Raw genomic sequence first — 12,715 nt, 5'->3', positions numbered from 1 at the left:
GCACAGACAACCAGTCGCAGCTCTAGCAATCAATAGACAGTGCTAACCTCTGCCTCTTCTCTTACTTCCTTTCTTCCTACGGCTGTCATGGTCCTCTGCTTCATGACTGGCATTTGACTACAACAGAAGCAGCTTGTTCTCTTGTCATTGCCAGTTCCAGGCCAGAGTTTGTAGTTGTGAGAATTGGGAGGAACAGGCCATTGCCCCCCGACTGGGGGCGGACCTGGTGCTCTGGAAAAGATATATCGATGATGTGTTTTTTATTTGGAAATCGGGTAGGAATAGTCTAGATCAGTGATGGTGAACCTTTTAGAGACCAAGTGCCCAAAACCGCAACCAAATACCCACTTATTTGTCGCAAAGTGCCAACACGGCAATTTAACCTAAATACCAATATAACATATCTTTCATGTCCTTTATCATTTATCTATAATAGATTAATAGCCTACATTTAATGCGCTGCCTGTGCTGTTCATAGTGTGTCCTGGGGATGATGAATGGCAGGAAAAGTCTAAAGCATATTGCTATGCCATAGACTTTTTCCAGGGCGTGGGTGCCCACATAGAGGGCTCTGAGTGCCTCCTCTGGCCCCCGTGCCATAGGTTCGCCATCACTGGTCTAGATTTTTTGCGGGAGATTAATCTTAATGATCTTAATTTAAAATTCACACATACCATTAGCAAAGAGATTTTGGAATTTTTGGATTTAAAAATTTATGTAGAGGACAAAATGCTAAAAAGTTGCACATATATTAAACCTACAACAAGAAACCGCTATATTCTATACAGCAGTTGCCATTTACCAAGTTGTCTGATGAACATATCACAAGGCCAATTTCGAAGAATCAAGCGTAATTGTACAGTAGAAGAACAATTCGAAATAGAGGCAAGTAAAATGAAAGAAGCATTTATAGAAAAAGATTATCCCAAAGAACTAATAAATGGAGCTTTAGACGAAGTGAGGAATAGAGAAAAGAAAGAAAAGATTTTTTTTAAACGAAAAATGTAGCAGATAAGGAAGTTAACAATGAGGAAATACGGATAATATTACCATTCAATAACGAATATAAAAAGATCCAGAAAATAATACGCAGGTATTTATTAAAAAAAAGATAAAACAATAGGACCCCTAATCCCAACCACCCCCCGTATTACTTTAACTAAAGCCCCAAATTTGGGAAATACGGTGGCCCCAACAGTTAGAAGAGAGAAAAAAGATACAAGCTCTATACAGAATTGGATAAACATGGAGGGATTTTATAGATGTGGTCAATGTGGAAATTGTAGAATCACTACATTTCCACGCAAGACAAGTGAAATTATATCAACAGTGAACAAATATAAACATAAAATAAATGATTTTTTGTCCTGCAATTCCGAGAATGTAATATACATTATAGAGTGTCCATGTGGGAGACAATACGTGGGAAGGACAAAAAGGACCCTAAAAAAACGCATATCTGAACATGTGACTAACATCAAGAAGGGTCTAGAGACACATGTATTGTCCAAGCACTTCAGACTAATGCATAACAAAAATCCGTCAGGTATGAAATTCGCAGCTATTGATAAGGTCAATAAAGATTGGAGGGGGGGGAAATCATATAAGTAAAATGTCAAGGTTGGAGACTCAAAGAATATAAGAACTGAACACACTTGTTCCAGGCAGATTGAACGCGGAATTTGAGCTTTTCGGATTTTTGTGAGTGTGATGGACGCCCACCGTCGAAGGCACAACCCCATTTAATATATTTATGTTTGGGGGGGTTCGGCCCTTTACGGTGGGCCTCCATCTTTACACGAACCTCCATCAAGCTCATCCGTCTGTACATTTTGCCCCACCTCTACCTTAGAATATAAAGAAAAATACTTTACAGGTAATCTATGAACAAATAGTACAACGTCAACTATGGATCACTTGGAGACACAAGAATTTTAAAAATCATAATGATATGTGTGAACCTTTGATAATTAACAGCATAAATATAAATGGTTAATGGGTTAATGGTAATGTGGGTCTGTATGTCCTCTAAAATAGGGGATTATTTTATAAGATTTTACGTCATACCTGTTTTATATAAAAAAAACGAAATATATTTAAAATTATAAGGAATCGCACTGAAACCGCAGCAATACGGCAAGAGGGTTGCAGCTTTTTTTTTAGTGCTATGTCAAATAGAGACCACTTATATGGAAGTCTATATGAAATAATGGACTTTAAAGACTCCCTGTAGTATTGATCTAATATTATAGGTTTTTAACTGTGTGTTTTAACTGTGTGGCAATAATATAAGTATCGTTTATGGCATGGTACACAGGAAGAAAATAATTGCAATAAGTAGAAATAGACTATTTTAATGAATCCAGATATTTTGAAAATCCGTACCAGATTTTGTAAATGTAAAAAAAAGAAAAAAATCCACACCGGATTTTAGAGAAAACTGTAACCCCTATATAAAGGGAGATTTCATGGGGGACTTAATACCACTGAGGAAGGGGTGATTTTAAGCCCCGAAACGCGTTTGGTTCAAGACCCCTCTGATGGATCGGAATATCATCTGCTGAATAACTCGATGCCAAACCAATCCAGAAAACTAAAAATCCGACGCACTACTAACAGAAATCACTGCACGCTGTACAGCAAATCAACACGTGCAAACAAACATCAGCGTGGGAGAAGGTGGGTTCGAGCTCGTAAGACACCGACTCCTCGTCAAACCGGAGCGGCATCCAGAGCTATCAAGGGATACGGTAGAGGCACCTAAGAAGTTTCCCAGCAGCATACCAATCGGAGTATCAGCAGTGTAAAGCCAACTATTGAAACAGCTCAGCTGGATGCCGCTGACCAGTGAGTATAGCGGGACGCCGCTAACCAGTTACTGAGATCTAATACATATCTATTGTATCACCACTGCATCCGGAGGAGATGCGAATAATGTTACTGTTCAGAGAACCTGTATAAGACATCATTAGAAACGCAGACTTATAATTCAAGACTATTGCTGTGTCATCGATTACGGAGGCTCAATTTTGTACCATCCCAGATCATATATATTTTATATAACACATAATATATATTTTAAAATCTGTACCAAGGTAGATTTGATATAAGTTTAGAATCTTTCAAGCACTGATTTTAGGATAATGCATATGTATGTGATTTTAGGACAATAGCGTCTTAGCTTTATCTATCTATTGTCATATACTAAGGTTTTATAGCATAAATAATAAATTGTATGGAGAGTGCCCAGCATTTTTATTTTTATTCAGAGTTTGTAGTTGTCTCCAGAGTTGGTACCTGTCCCTCCCTGGAGGCTTCTGGAGCTAACTTGGTAGGATTCCAGTGTGTCCCCTATTATAATGTACCAAGTGAGCTTAGATATTTATTTATTAGGGTATATTCACATGTAGTGGTTGTGCTACTTCTGGAATGTAAAGCAGCTCTTGAAAGAGAATGTATTTGGCTGGTACAAATATATGAATACATAGTACAGAAGTCTTCCTAATGATCTTTTTAGACATAGGCAGTGGGGTACATAGAGAGGTAAGGGCCCCATAGCACGGATCAAACCAGGCCCCCACACAGGACAGAAGGGTTTCTGCCAAAACCCTTTTAAATGACCCTTGGGACATTTCTCCACTGCTTCATTTGAAAAGTTGTTCCCGTAGAGTCCTAACCAAGTTTTTACCTCCAGTAGAAGAGGAGATAATCCCAACTAAGACTGGGCCCCCTCTTGCCCTGAGCTTCATAGTAGTCGCATCGTCTGCCGCTATGGTAGTTATGCCCCTGAACATAGGCCATTAACCATTATAAGAGAGTATCCTCTACATCTAGAGGGGAGAAGGTTTCATCATCAACACAGACAGGGATTATATAATATAGGGGCCGTTATGATGCAGTTGGAACTAGTTGCGAAGTCCTCACCCCAAAAAAATGCCTGGTCGGCATGCAGGATCTGCTTCCCATTGTTCATGCTGCCACGGTTTATAGTTGTGACCAGGCCAACAAAGGTCATGTCATTTCTTGCCGTGGTCTCAGCCATAAACCGTGGCCTGCCATTGAAAACGTGGATTCCATGCAGACACGCAACAGTTTTCTAGCATGGAATCTGCAGCAAATTCTTCCTGCAAAGGAAGCCATGTCAACACGACCTAAGAGCAATGAGAATATGAAGCTCTCTGCCAGAGGATGTTAGCTGATGCATTGAACCAGTTCATGAAGGGTCTGAATGCCTTTCTTGAAAGTAATATCACAAATTACATAGTACGGTTGTAAAAAGATATACTGTATGTCCATTAAGTTCAACCAAGGGATGGGTGGAGACTAGAGATGAGAGAGTCGAAACTGACAAAGTGGTAGCGAAGCATATTTTTTCCTAAAATGGCTGCTGCACGTGTGAGGACATGGAGCAAGGAACTCTGAGAAGTCGGGATCACCCATAATGCCATGCATGCAGCATATCAGCCCTGTAACGTCACAGCCCTATAAATAGCCTCAACCATCTTGGATTCTGCCATTTTCCAGTGTACTTAATGCAGGGAGAGACGTCAGCAGGTGCAGTAAGCCGGATTGGGGTTATGCACACTGACGCTATAATATGCAATAACTGGGTCAGGTGTAAATGATAGTTAAGAGTTTTTGTTCGTGACGCCAATTGCAGTGTGCGCAGGGTACAGTCTCAGGGCCCTTTAAGGTGTTGCAACTCACGTACCAGGTTAAGAATGTCAGAGTGGGGTAATGTCTCTGTTTGATAATGGCAATAGTGTCAACGGTGTCTCCTACCTTGGTACGGCTGGACTCCTGGATCCTGGCTCACTTGCAATAAATGAGTTGGTTGCTAGTAGGAGTAATTGAGGAACTTGGTAGCAATGAATGAGATCCAGACTTGTAATATAATTCAAACTTGTCTTTACTCTGGTGCAGCAGTAATCCATATGAGGTACAGCAATAGTCTTTGGTCCCCCCCCATCTGCCCCACCAGACATTTAGAGGTTATTTATTCCTGCAGCTCTAATGCTCTGATGATCACTGATCAGTAGATGACTCAAGTCAAGCCCCCCCCCCCCCCACGCCATTTAAATATGTATGTTTGTTATTAATGATCTCGCACCCCAACCCACCCCAAGACTCACCTAGGTTTTAGAGGAGGATAATAGGAAACAATATTTTTCATTCCACCTCAGGTCAGGTCAGCCATCAGACCACCAATGTTAATTAGACCTCAGCTCACAGGCACAGCCCCAATGCCTCAGATCAGACCCCCATGTCAGCCATCAGCCCTCCATGTCATATTTCTCCCAGTCCATGGCACAGGCAGGCTACAGTCATTGTCTCCGGCCCATCATGTAACCCCATCCTCACCCATGTCACATTTCTCCCCCTCCATTTGATTGCTCTAACACCTAAAGAAAAAATAATAATTTAAAAAAACTGATGTTTCTCCAGATGATCTAAAACATAACTTTCATTTGATTGCTGTAACACCTAAAGGAAAAATCATTTTAAAAACCTGCTGTGTCTCTAGATGACCTTATGTTGACAGTAGTGTTAATAGAGCCTCAAAGGTCTGTAAAAATAGGGTAACTGCTTCTATAGACCTTTCAGACTCTATTACCACTGCTATCAACATAAGGTCATCTTGAGAAACAGCAGGTTTTTAATTTGATTTCCTTTAGGTGTTCAAGCAATCAAATAAGTTATGTTTTAACACCTAAAGGAAAAAAATAATTTTAAAAACTTGCTCTTTCTCTAGGTGACCTTATATTTATAGTAGTGTTAATAGAGTCTCAAGGGTCTATAAAAGCAGTTACCCTATTTTTACAGACCTTTGAGACTCTATTAACACTACTATCAGCATAAGGTCATCTAGAGAAACAGCAGGCTTTAAACAAATCCCTTTAGGTGTTAGAGTAAATTGCAATCAAATGAACGTTATGTGTTAAGATTAGGGTCAGAAGCAGACAAGCAGGGTTTTGTTTAGCCTCTTGGGTATTAGTTTTTACATTCATAAAGCTCCACATTGAGCTTCCAGCAGAAGACAGATGCCAGGGCACTTCTGTGGTCACCTCACCTGGGCACATGGTCTTTGCTCAGCAGAGTCCTGCCATACATGCTGGGTAGATGCTGCCTGGAATGGATTTGTTAGAAGAAGGTCACATGCTCCTTCATGGTCACATGATCCACTGTGAGAATGCCTGCCTCCTGCTGTGTTCAGCTCCAGAGAGAAGGGGGTGTGAAAGGATGGACCAATGGCAGGGCAGCTAGCTGATACTGGCCAATCAGCAGCCTCCTGCTCCTATCTGTGGCTTAACACAAGCGCAGCTTAGAGTGAAGACTGGCGGGGAGGGCGCCCGGCAGCGCTGCGCTGCTGACAAGTAAGAGATTAAAAATAGGTTTATTTTTCCGCCCAGCCCAAGCTGCGCCCTGAGGCTGCAGCCTCCCCAGCCTCTGTGTCGGCCCAGCCCTGTATATGGGACTGACTAGCTGAGGAGGAATTTGGCTTCTCCTGGTCTCTGGATGGTACTCACAGTTATGCTCACAGGGTATAGTTCTTCCTGGAGTTCTGGAAGTGGCTGCTTGCTTGTCACCAGCTGAGGCTGAAGGCTCAGGCTGGGAATGATGATCTTTGGTCTCAGCCGAGACAAGAACCTGGGTTGGGATCCCTAGAACTGGGAGCTCCTACCAGCACAGCCTTCCCCTAGCTGGCACACTAACTGAACTTCCTTCCCTCCGCATGAGGCAGGATGTGGGAACATTCCACACCTCCTCAAAGAGGGGGGAGCTAGACTGGAATGAACTATTCCAGTCTAGATATGCTAAACTGAACTAAGTCCCTTCTAAACACATTGCTGCCACCTGCTGGTGTACATGGAAATCACAGCAAATACATTTACAAGGCTTCCAATGCACATTAGTGAGGATGTGACGTTAAATTACACAGGATGACAATGCAGATACACTTAACAGGTTGTAGCGGGGTAAAGGAGTTTCGTAACATAACTCTGGGATGTTACATTCCCCCTTACTTCGAGTTAAGCCACCCTCGGCTTATGCTTAGGAGGGAGAAGAACAAGCTCTGGGGTACCCATATAAAGTACAAAGTGCTGCATGAATTACACATATGACATACATAGACAAACATAGAACGGCTATCCCAAGGTTCCTGCCCGCATGAGTAGGGTGTCCAACACACAGTTTCCCTCTCTCGGTATAACCAGTGAACCAAATACTGCACTAAGCAAACATTACTGACTGACTTTGAAGTGTTCTGAGCTCGGGAAACACCAAAGAAAGCATGGGGGGGGTCTTTACTCTGTAATCCCACCATCATGTAATGGAATGCCCGCAAATGAAAGTGTGGCTTTATCCTGTATTCCCTTTCCTGCACCAAAGTCTGCAGACTTTGGCTTATAGCACGATCACTATGGTGACTGAGGGGTAGCTAAATTGTGGCTCTAAGGCTTGAGGTACCATACCTTAGGCAAAGGCTCAGAAGGGGAGGTATTTAGCGTCTCCATACTCTTCTGGCAATGTCACAGGAGGAGGGTAGTATAATCCCATGGAACTCCTGGAAGTAAAACACCTCAGGATGGGAGCAATCCTGAACACATAACAAACGGGAAGGAGAAGTCTATGACTACTAACCATTCCCGAAGCAGCGGGGTTACTTGTGTAGTTACTGGACCTGCCAGGACTCACCACTTGGTCCTACCTGTGCACTAAGAGTAGGCTATTAGTTTTAAACGTCCGTATGAAGGCAGTCCGTATAAAGAGAGGAGAGAATAAGAGCTGAAAAGTAAGGCATACTGAGTAAGTTGCTACATTTTTTGTTAAGTGCAATAATCACAAATAGTGCAGGAAGGTCACATTGCGGCACCTAGGAGAGAATACACACAATGGGCATGTTATCTTAAACGTTACATAACTTGTAGACTGGTAATTAGTGCAAAAAATATTGAATAGGACATCACAAAGAGCTCAGGTAATCGTTTGAGTCTTTTCTTTGGGTGCAAGCTTTTATGTTGCGGTAAACATTTTTAATAAAAGTAGTGCAAATTTATTAATGCAAGGGAAGGCTCCAAAATAACTTGAGTCCTTTGACTTGAAGTGCTTGACGTTGAATCCTCTGGAAACTTTAAAAGTCAATTGTAATCCACAGGGATAAAAGTTAATTGTAATCCAAGGAGGCATAAAATGTTTAAAAGCAGCATATTGTAGAACTATAGTTCCACAAGGCTATCAAGTAACCTGAGAAAGGGGATAAAACAATGAAAACTTGGACATGAGGGTTAAATGATGATGGGGGGAGTCCTTACAGCTCATGACCATCAGGGTGAGGACTAAATAGGGCAACCTGGAAATAAAAATTTTAAAACAGAATGCCAACGGGTCCTCACCCATCAGGGACAGTCCACGACGTGGCTCCCATATAGTTCCTTATTTTTGTAGAGGGATGCATTTAGAGAAGGACATCCATGTCCTCCTCACTGCTGGAGCTACTAAAGCGTATCAGGGGGCGCTCTTGCCTCTGGTAGCTCATGGTTGCAGCAGTAGTAGTGCGCCACTGCCCTCTAGTGGTGGCTGTTGGAGTTGGCTGTGCAGACAGCCTGGAGAATGCAGCTGTAACCTGCTGCAAGCCGGGATCCCTAGCCGGTGCAGAGGCGGTTAATACCTCCGGCTGAAGGGGTTCTGGAAGGCTACTTGCAGGTGCCTGGGGCAGCTTCCAAGGCAGTACGTAGGGTTGCACCCTGGGGTTAAAGGTCAACACGGAATTGTTAAAATGGCCCACCCGTAGTGTTGGTGGTGCAGCCAGGTCAGGGATAAGTGGTGCAGGTGCTGGCTGGGGATGCTCCCTGAAACGCAACCTGCCAGCTGGGGTCTCTTGTAAAGAACGGACCTTCCCTGCAGAGCCTGGGTCTTCCTGCCAGACCTCTGGGGTGACTGAAGGGGTTAATGGTTTGTCCAGTAGAGTCACACCGGCAGCAAAGGGTCCTTGGACTGAACGCATAGGGGTGTATTCCACCTGGTCCCCTGCGTACAGGTTGTGACGGGCCTGTGGCAGGTAATGTCGCTTGACTGAGCGGCGGCCCACAAAGATCTCTGACCCAGAGTGACTGTCTTGGAGAAATACCACTCCTCTCTCAACTGAAAACCAGAGGACTGTCCCTGTCCGCCTGGTGAGTTTGGGGTCTCCTGGCTGGGGGTCATCTACTACCTGCTTGACCCATTCTTCTATGGCGGACTTGTATTCCCAAGCCGTCTGGGCGTAGACAGTAATTTCCCACGGCACTTTGGGGTTTAAGCATCCCGGTTTTGCAGTAGTACTGGGCGGCGGAGTGGAAGTTCCGGCCGCCTCCGCCGCACCAGTAAATGTCCTTGGCGGAGCAGGCCTAGGCCTGTTGGAGGTATCGGGACCCGCGGGAAGTGGTACAGGGGCAAGTACGGACTGGGCGGTTCCAGTGCCTCCTGGTGGTCATCGCGGGGTCCAATCGCTGTCTGCGGTGCAGGCTGGTCCGAAGCCTGGGCAGCTACGTCAGCGGCATCATCCGCGGGAGCAGACTTAGCATCGGCGGCCATCTTGGGGGACGTCTCGCCTTCGACGCTGTCAGCAGAAGTAGCGGAGGGATCCACAGCCTCCGAGGACTTGGCTGGAGTAGCGTCTTCTTCCGCAGGAGTGGTAACAGCAACAGCGGCCTTCTCTTCTTCGGAGCTGGTAAGAATAGGGGTTACAGGCTCCGTAGCCGTGGAGGGATCCACTGTCTCCGGGCTTGCGGCAAACACGGAGGGACCACTTTTCTTCACCAGTTGAGAGACTTGAATCTCTGGTGGGTGGTCTTCATACACAGGCTCTCCTCCGATAACCATTTGGTTCCATTTCGGCAACGGGAGCGCCATCTTCCTTGGCTCCTCTGTCGAGGTGCATTCAGGAAGTGAGGGTGGAGCCCAGAGGGAGGAGACTTCACTCCCTTGGCTCACAATGCAAAGTTCTTGGTGGGCAGGCTTTAGATTTCCCGCTTCTAGGGGGGCGTATTCGGCATCTTCGTGCTCTTGAGAGGGCGTTCCTGAGTTTTCCCGCTTCTGGGCATGAAGAAGCAGCGCAATTTTGCGAATATGGCGAATTAACCCTTTGAGTGCTGGAGCGCACGTTTAGCGCTTTCTGGCACAGCAACAAAGTAATAAAGTCAATTTTCAGGGTTTTTGTACAATTCTCAGAACTTGCAGTACTGTGAAACATGCAATTCGATCCGGTTAAGCACACAATTGGGTTCGGTTCTGTTGGCACACAGCTCGATCCTGTTCTGTTGGCACACAGCTCGATCCTGTTCCAGTGACGCCAAAATATGCAGTAAGCCAGATTGGGGTTATGCACACTGACGCTATAATATGCAATGACTGGGTCAGGTGTAAATTATAGTTAAGAGTTTTTGTTCGTGACACCAATTGTAGCGTGCGCAGGGTACAGTCTCAGGGCCCTTTAAGGTGTTGCAACTCACGTACCAGGTTAGGAATGCCAGAGTGGGGTAATGTCTCTGTTTGATAATGGCAATAGTGTCAACGGTGTCTCCTACCTTGGTACGGCTGGACTCCTGGATCCTGGCTCACTTGCAATAAATGAGTGGGTTGCTAGTAGGAGTAATTGAGGAACTTGGTAGCAATGAATGAGATCCAGACTTGGAATATAATTCAAACTTGTCTTTACTCTGGTGCAGCAGTAATCCATATGAGGTACAGCAATAGTCTTTGGTCCCAGCAGTTATTGGCAATGTATGGCAGGAATCTATCTTCTGCTTCTATCATGTGCCTGGAGAATATGGCAGAAATTACTATCTTCTGCTCTATCTTCTGCTGTATATGGGACTGACTAGCTGAGGAGGAATTTGGCTTCTCCTGGTCTCTGGATGGTACTCACAGTTATGCTCACAGGGTATGGTTCTTCCTGGAGTTCTGGAGGTGGCTGCTTGCTTGTCACCAGCTGAGGCTGAAGGCTCAGGCTGGGAATGATGATCTTTGGTCTCAGCCGAGACAAGATCCTGGGTTGGGATCCCTAGAACTGGGAGCTCCTACCAGCACAGCTTTCCCCTAGCCGGGGCGGCTGGCACACTAGCTGAACTTCCTTCCCTCCACATGAGGCAGGATGTGGGAACATTCCACACCTCCTCAATAAGGGGGGAGCTAGACTGGAATGAACTATTACAGTCTAGATATGTTAAACTGAACTAAGACCCTTCTAAACACATTGCGGCCAGCTGCTGGTGTACATGGAAATCACAGCAAATACATTTACAAGGCTTCCAATGCACATTAGTGAGGATGTGATGTTAAATTACACAGGATGACAATGCAGATACACTTAACAGGTTGTAGCGGGGTAAAAGAGTTTCGTAACATAACTCTGGCAGGCTGTTCCTAACTCATGTACCAGGTTAGGAATGCCAGAGTGGGGTAATGTCTCTGTTTGATAATGGCAATAGTGTCAACGGTGTCTCCTACCTTGGTACGGCTGGACTCCTGGATCCTGACTCACTTGCAATAAATGAGTGGGTTGCTAGTAGGAGTAATTGAGGAACTTGGTAGCAATGAATGAGATCCAGACTTGGAATATAATTCAAACTTGTCTTTACTCTGGTGCAGCAGTAATCCATATGAGGTACAGCAATAGTCTTTGGTCCCAGAAGGTATTGGCAATGTATGGCAGGAATCTATCTTCTGCTTCCATCATGTGCCTTGAGAATATGGCAGGAATTACTATCTTCTGCTCTATCTTCTGCTGTATATGAGACTGACTAGCTGAGGAGGTATTTGGCTGCTCCTGGTCTCTGGATGGTACTCACAGTTATGCTCACAGGGTATGGTTCTTCCTGGAGTTCTGGAGGTGGCTGCTTGCTTGTCACCAGCTGAGGCTGAAGGCTCAGGCTGGGAATGATGATCTTTGGTCTCAGCCGAGACAAGATCCTGGGTTGGGATCCCTAGAACTGGGAGCTCCTACCAGCACAGCCTTCCCCTAGCCGGGGCGGCTGGCACACTAACTGAACTTCCTTCCCTCCCCATGAGGCAGGATGTGGGAACATTCCACACCTCCTCAAAGAGGGGGGAGCTAGACTGGAATGAACTATTCCAGTCTAGATATGCTAAACTGAACTAAGTCCCTTCTAAACACATTGCGGCCACCTGCTGGTGTACATGGAAATCACAGCAAATACATTTACAAGGCTTCCAATGCACATTAGTGAGGATGTGACGTTAAATTACACAGGATGACAATGCAGATACACTTAACAGGTTGTAGCGGGGTAAAAGAGTTTCGTAACATAACTCTGGGATGTTACACAGGCGCTAGGGACAGTGCTAGAAAAATCTTCATTGTGCTAAAAATATACGATTTACAAGTGCAGGGAAAGATTATTCAAGGTGTAGGGAAAGGATAGGGAGAAATCATTCCACAGCATTTATGTTGAACAGGGTTCAGTAGGGGAGGTTACAGCCTGGGTAATAGGACCAATCCTATTACACCTTGCTGCACTGACTGGGGATCCAAATTGCCATTACGCAGCTTTTTAATTCCAGCAAACTCTTATTGAGGTGCAAGTGCTGTTTGATACAGCCATTAATAGGGTTTATTACAAGAAAATATTTCTACGTCTTATTTGCCTTTGTGCGGTGCAGTTATATGTTCGAAAGCATTTTTTGGCTTGTATTAGTGGAAAAAAAGGGCTTA

At 44.7% G+C, this 12,715-nt stretch overlaps 1 protein-coding gene across 1 annotated transcript in view; it reads right to left on the bottom strand.

Moving 5' to 3' along the window:
* Window positions 1-9,894, bottom strand: part of AKAP6 (A-kinase anchoring protein 6) — a 587,230-nt gene extending 577,336 nt beyond the window's left edge. Inside the window, exons 1-2 of the mRNA XM_040411001.1 lie at window positions 9,447-9,894; window positions 8,672-9,288 (exon numbers count right to left, since the gene is read on the bottom strand). Coding sequence (XP_040266935.1) covers window positions 8,672-9,288; window positions 9,447-9,894 — 1,065 coding nt within the window. The remainder of the gene's footprint in view (window positions 1-8,671; window positions 9,289-9,446) is intronic.
* Window positions 9,895-12,715: the final 2,821 nt, after the last annotated feature.

The sequence above is a fragment of the Bufo bufo genome, chromosome 11 (genome assembly GCF_905171765.1).
Source record: "Bufo bufo chromosome 11, aBufBuf1.1, whole genome shotgun sequence".
In the NCBI taxonomy this organism is placed as follows: Eukaryota; Metazoa; Chordata; class Amphibia; order Anura; family Bufonidae; genus Bufo; species Bufo bufo.
This window is presented reverse-complemented; position numbering and strand designations above follow the sequence as displayed.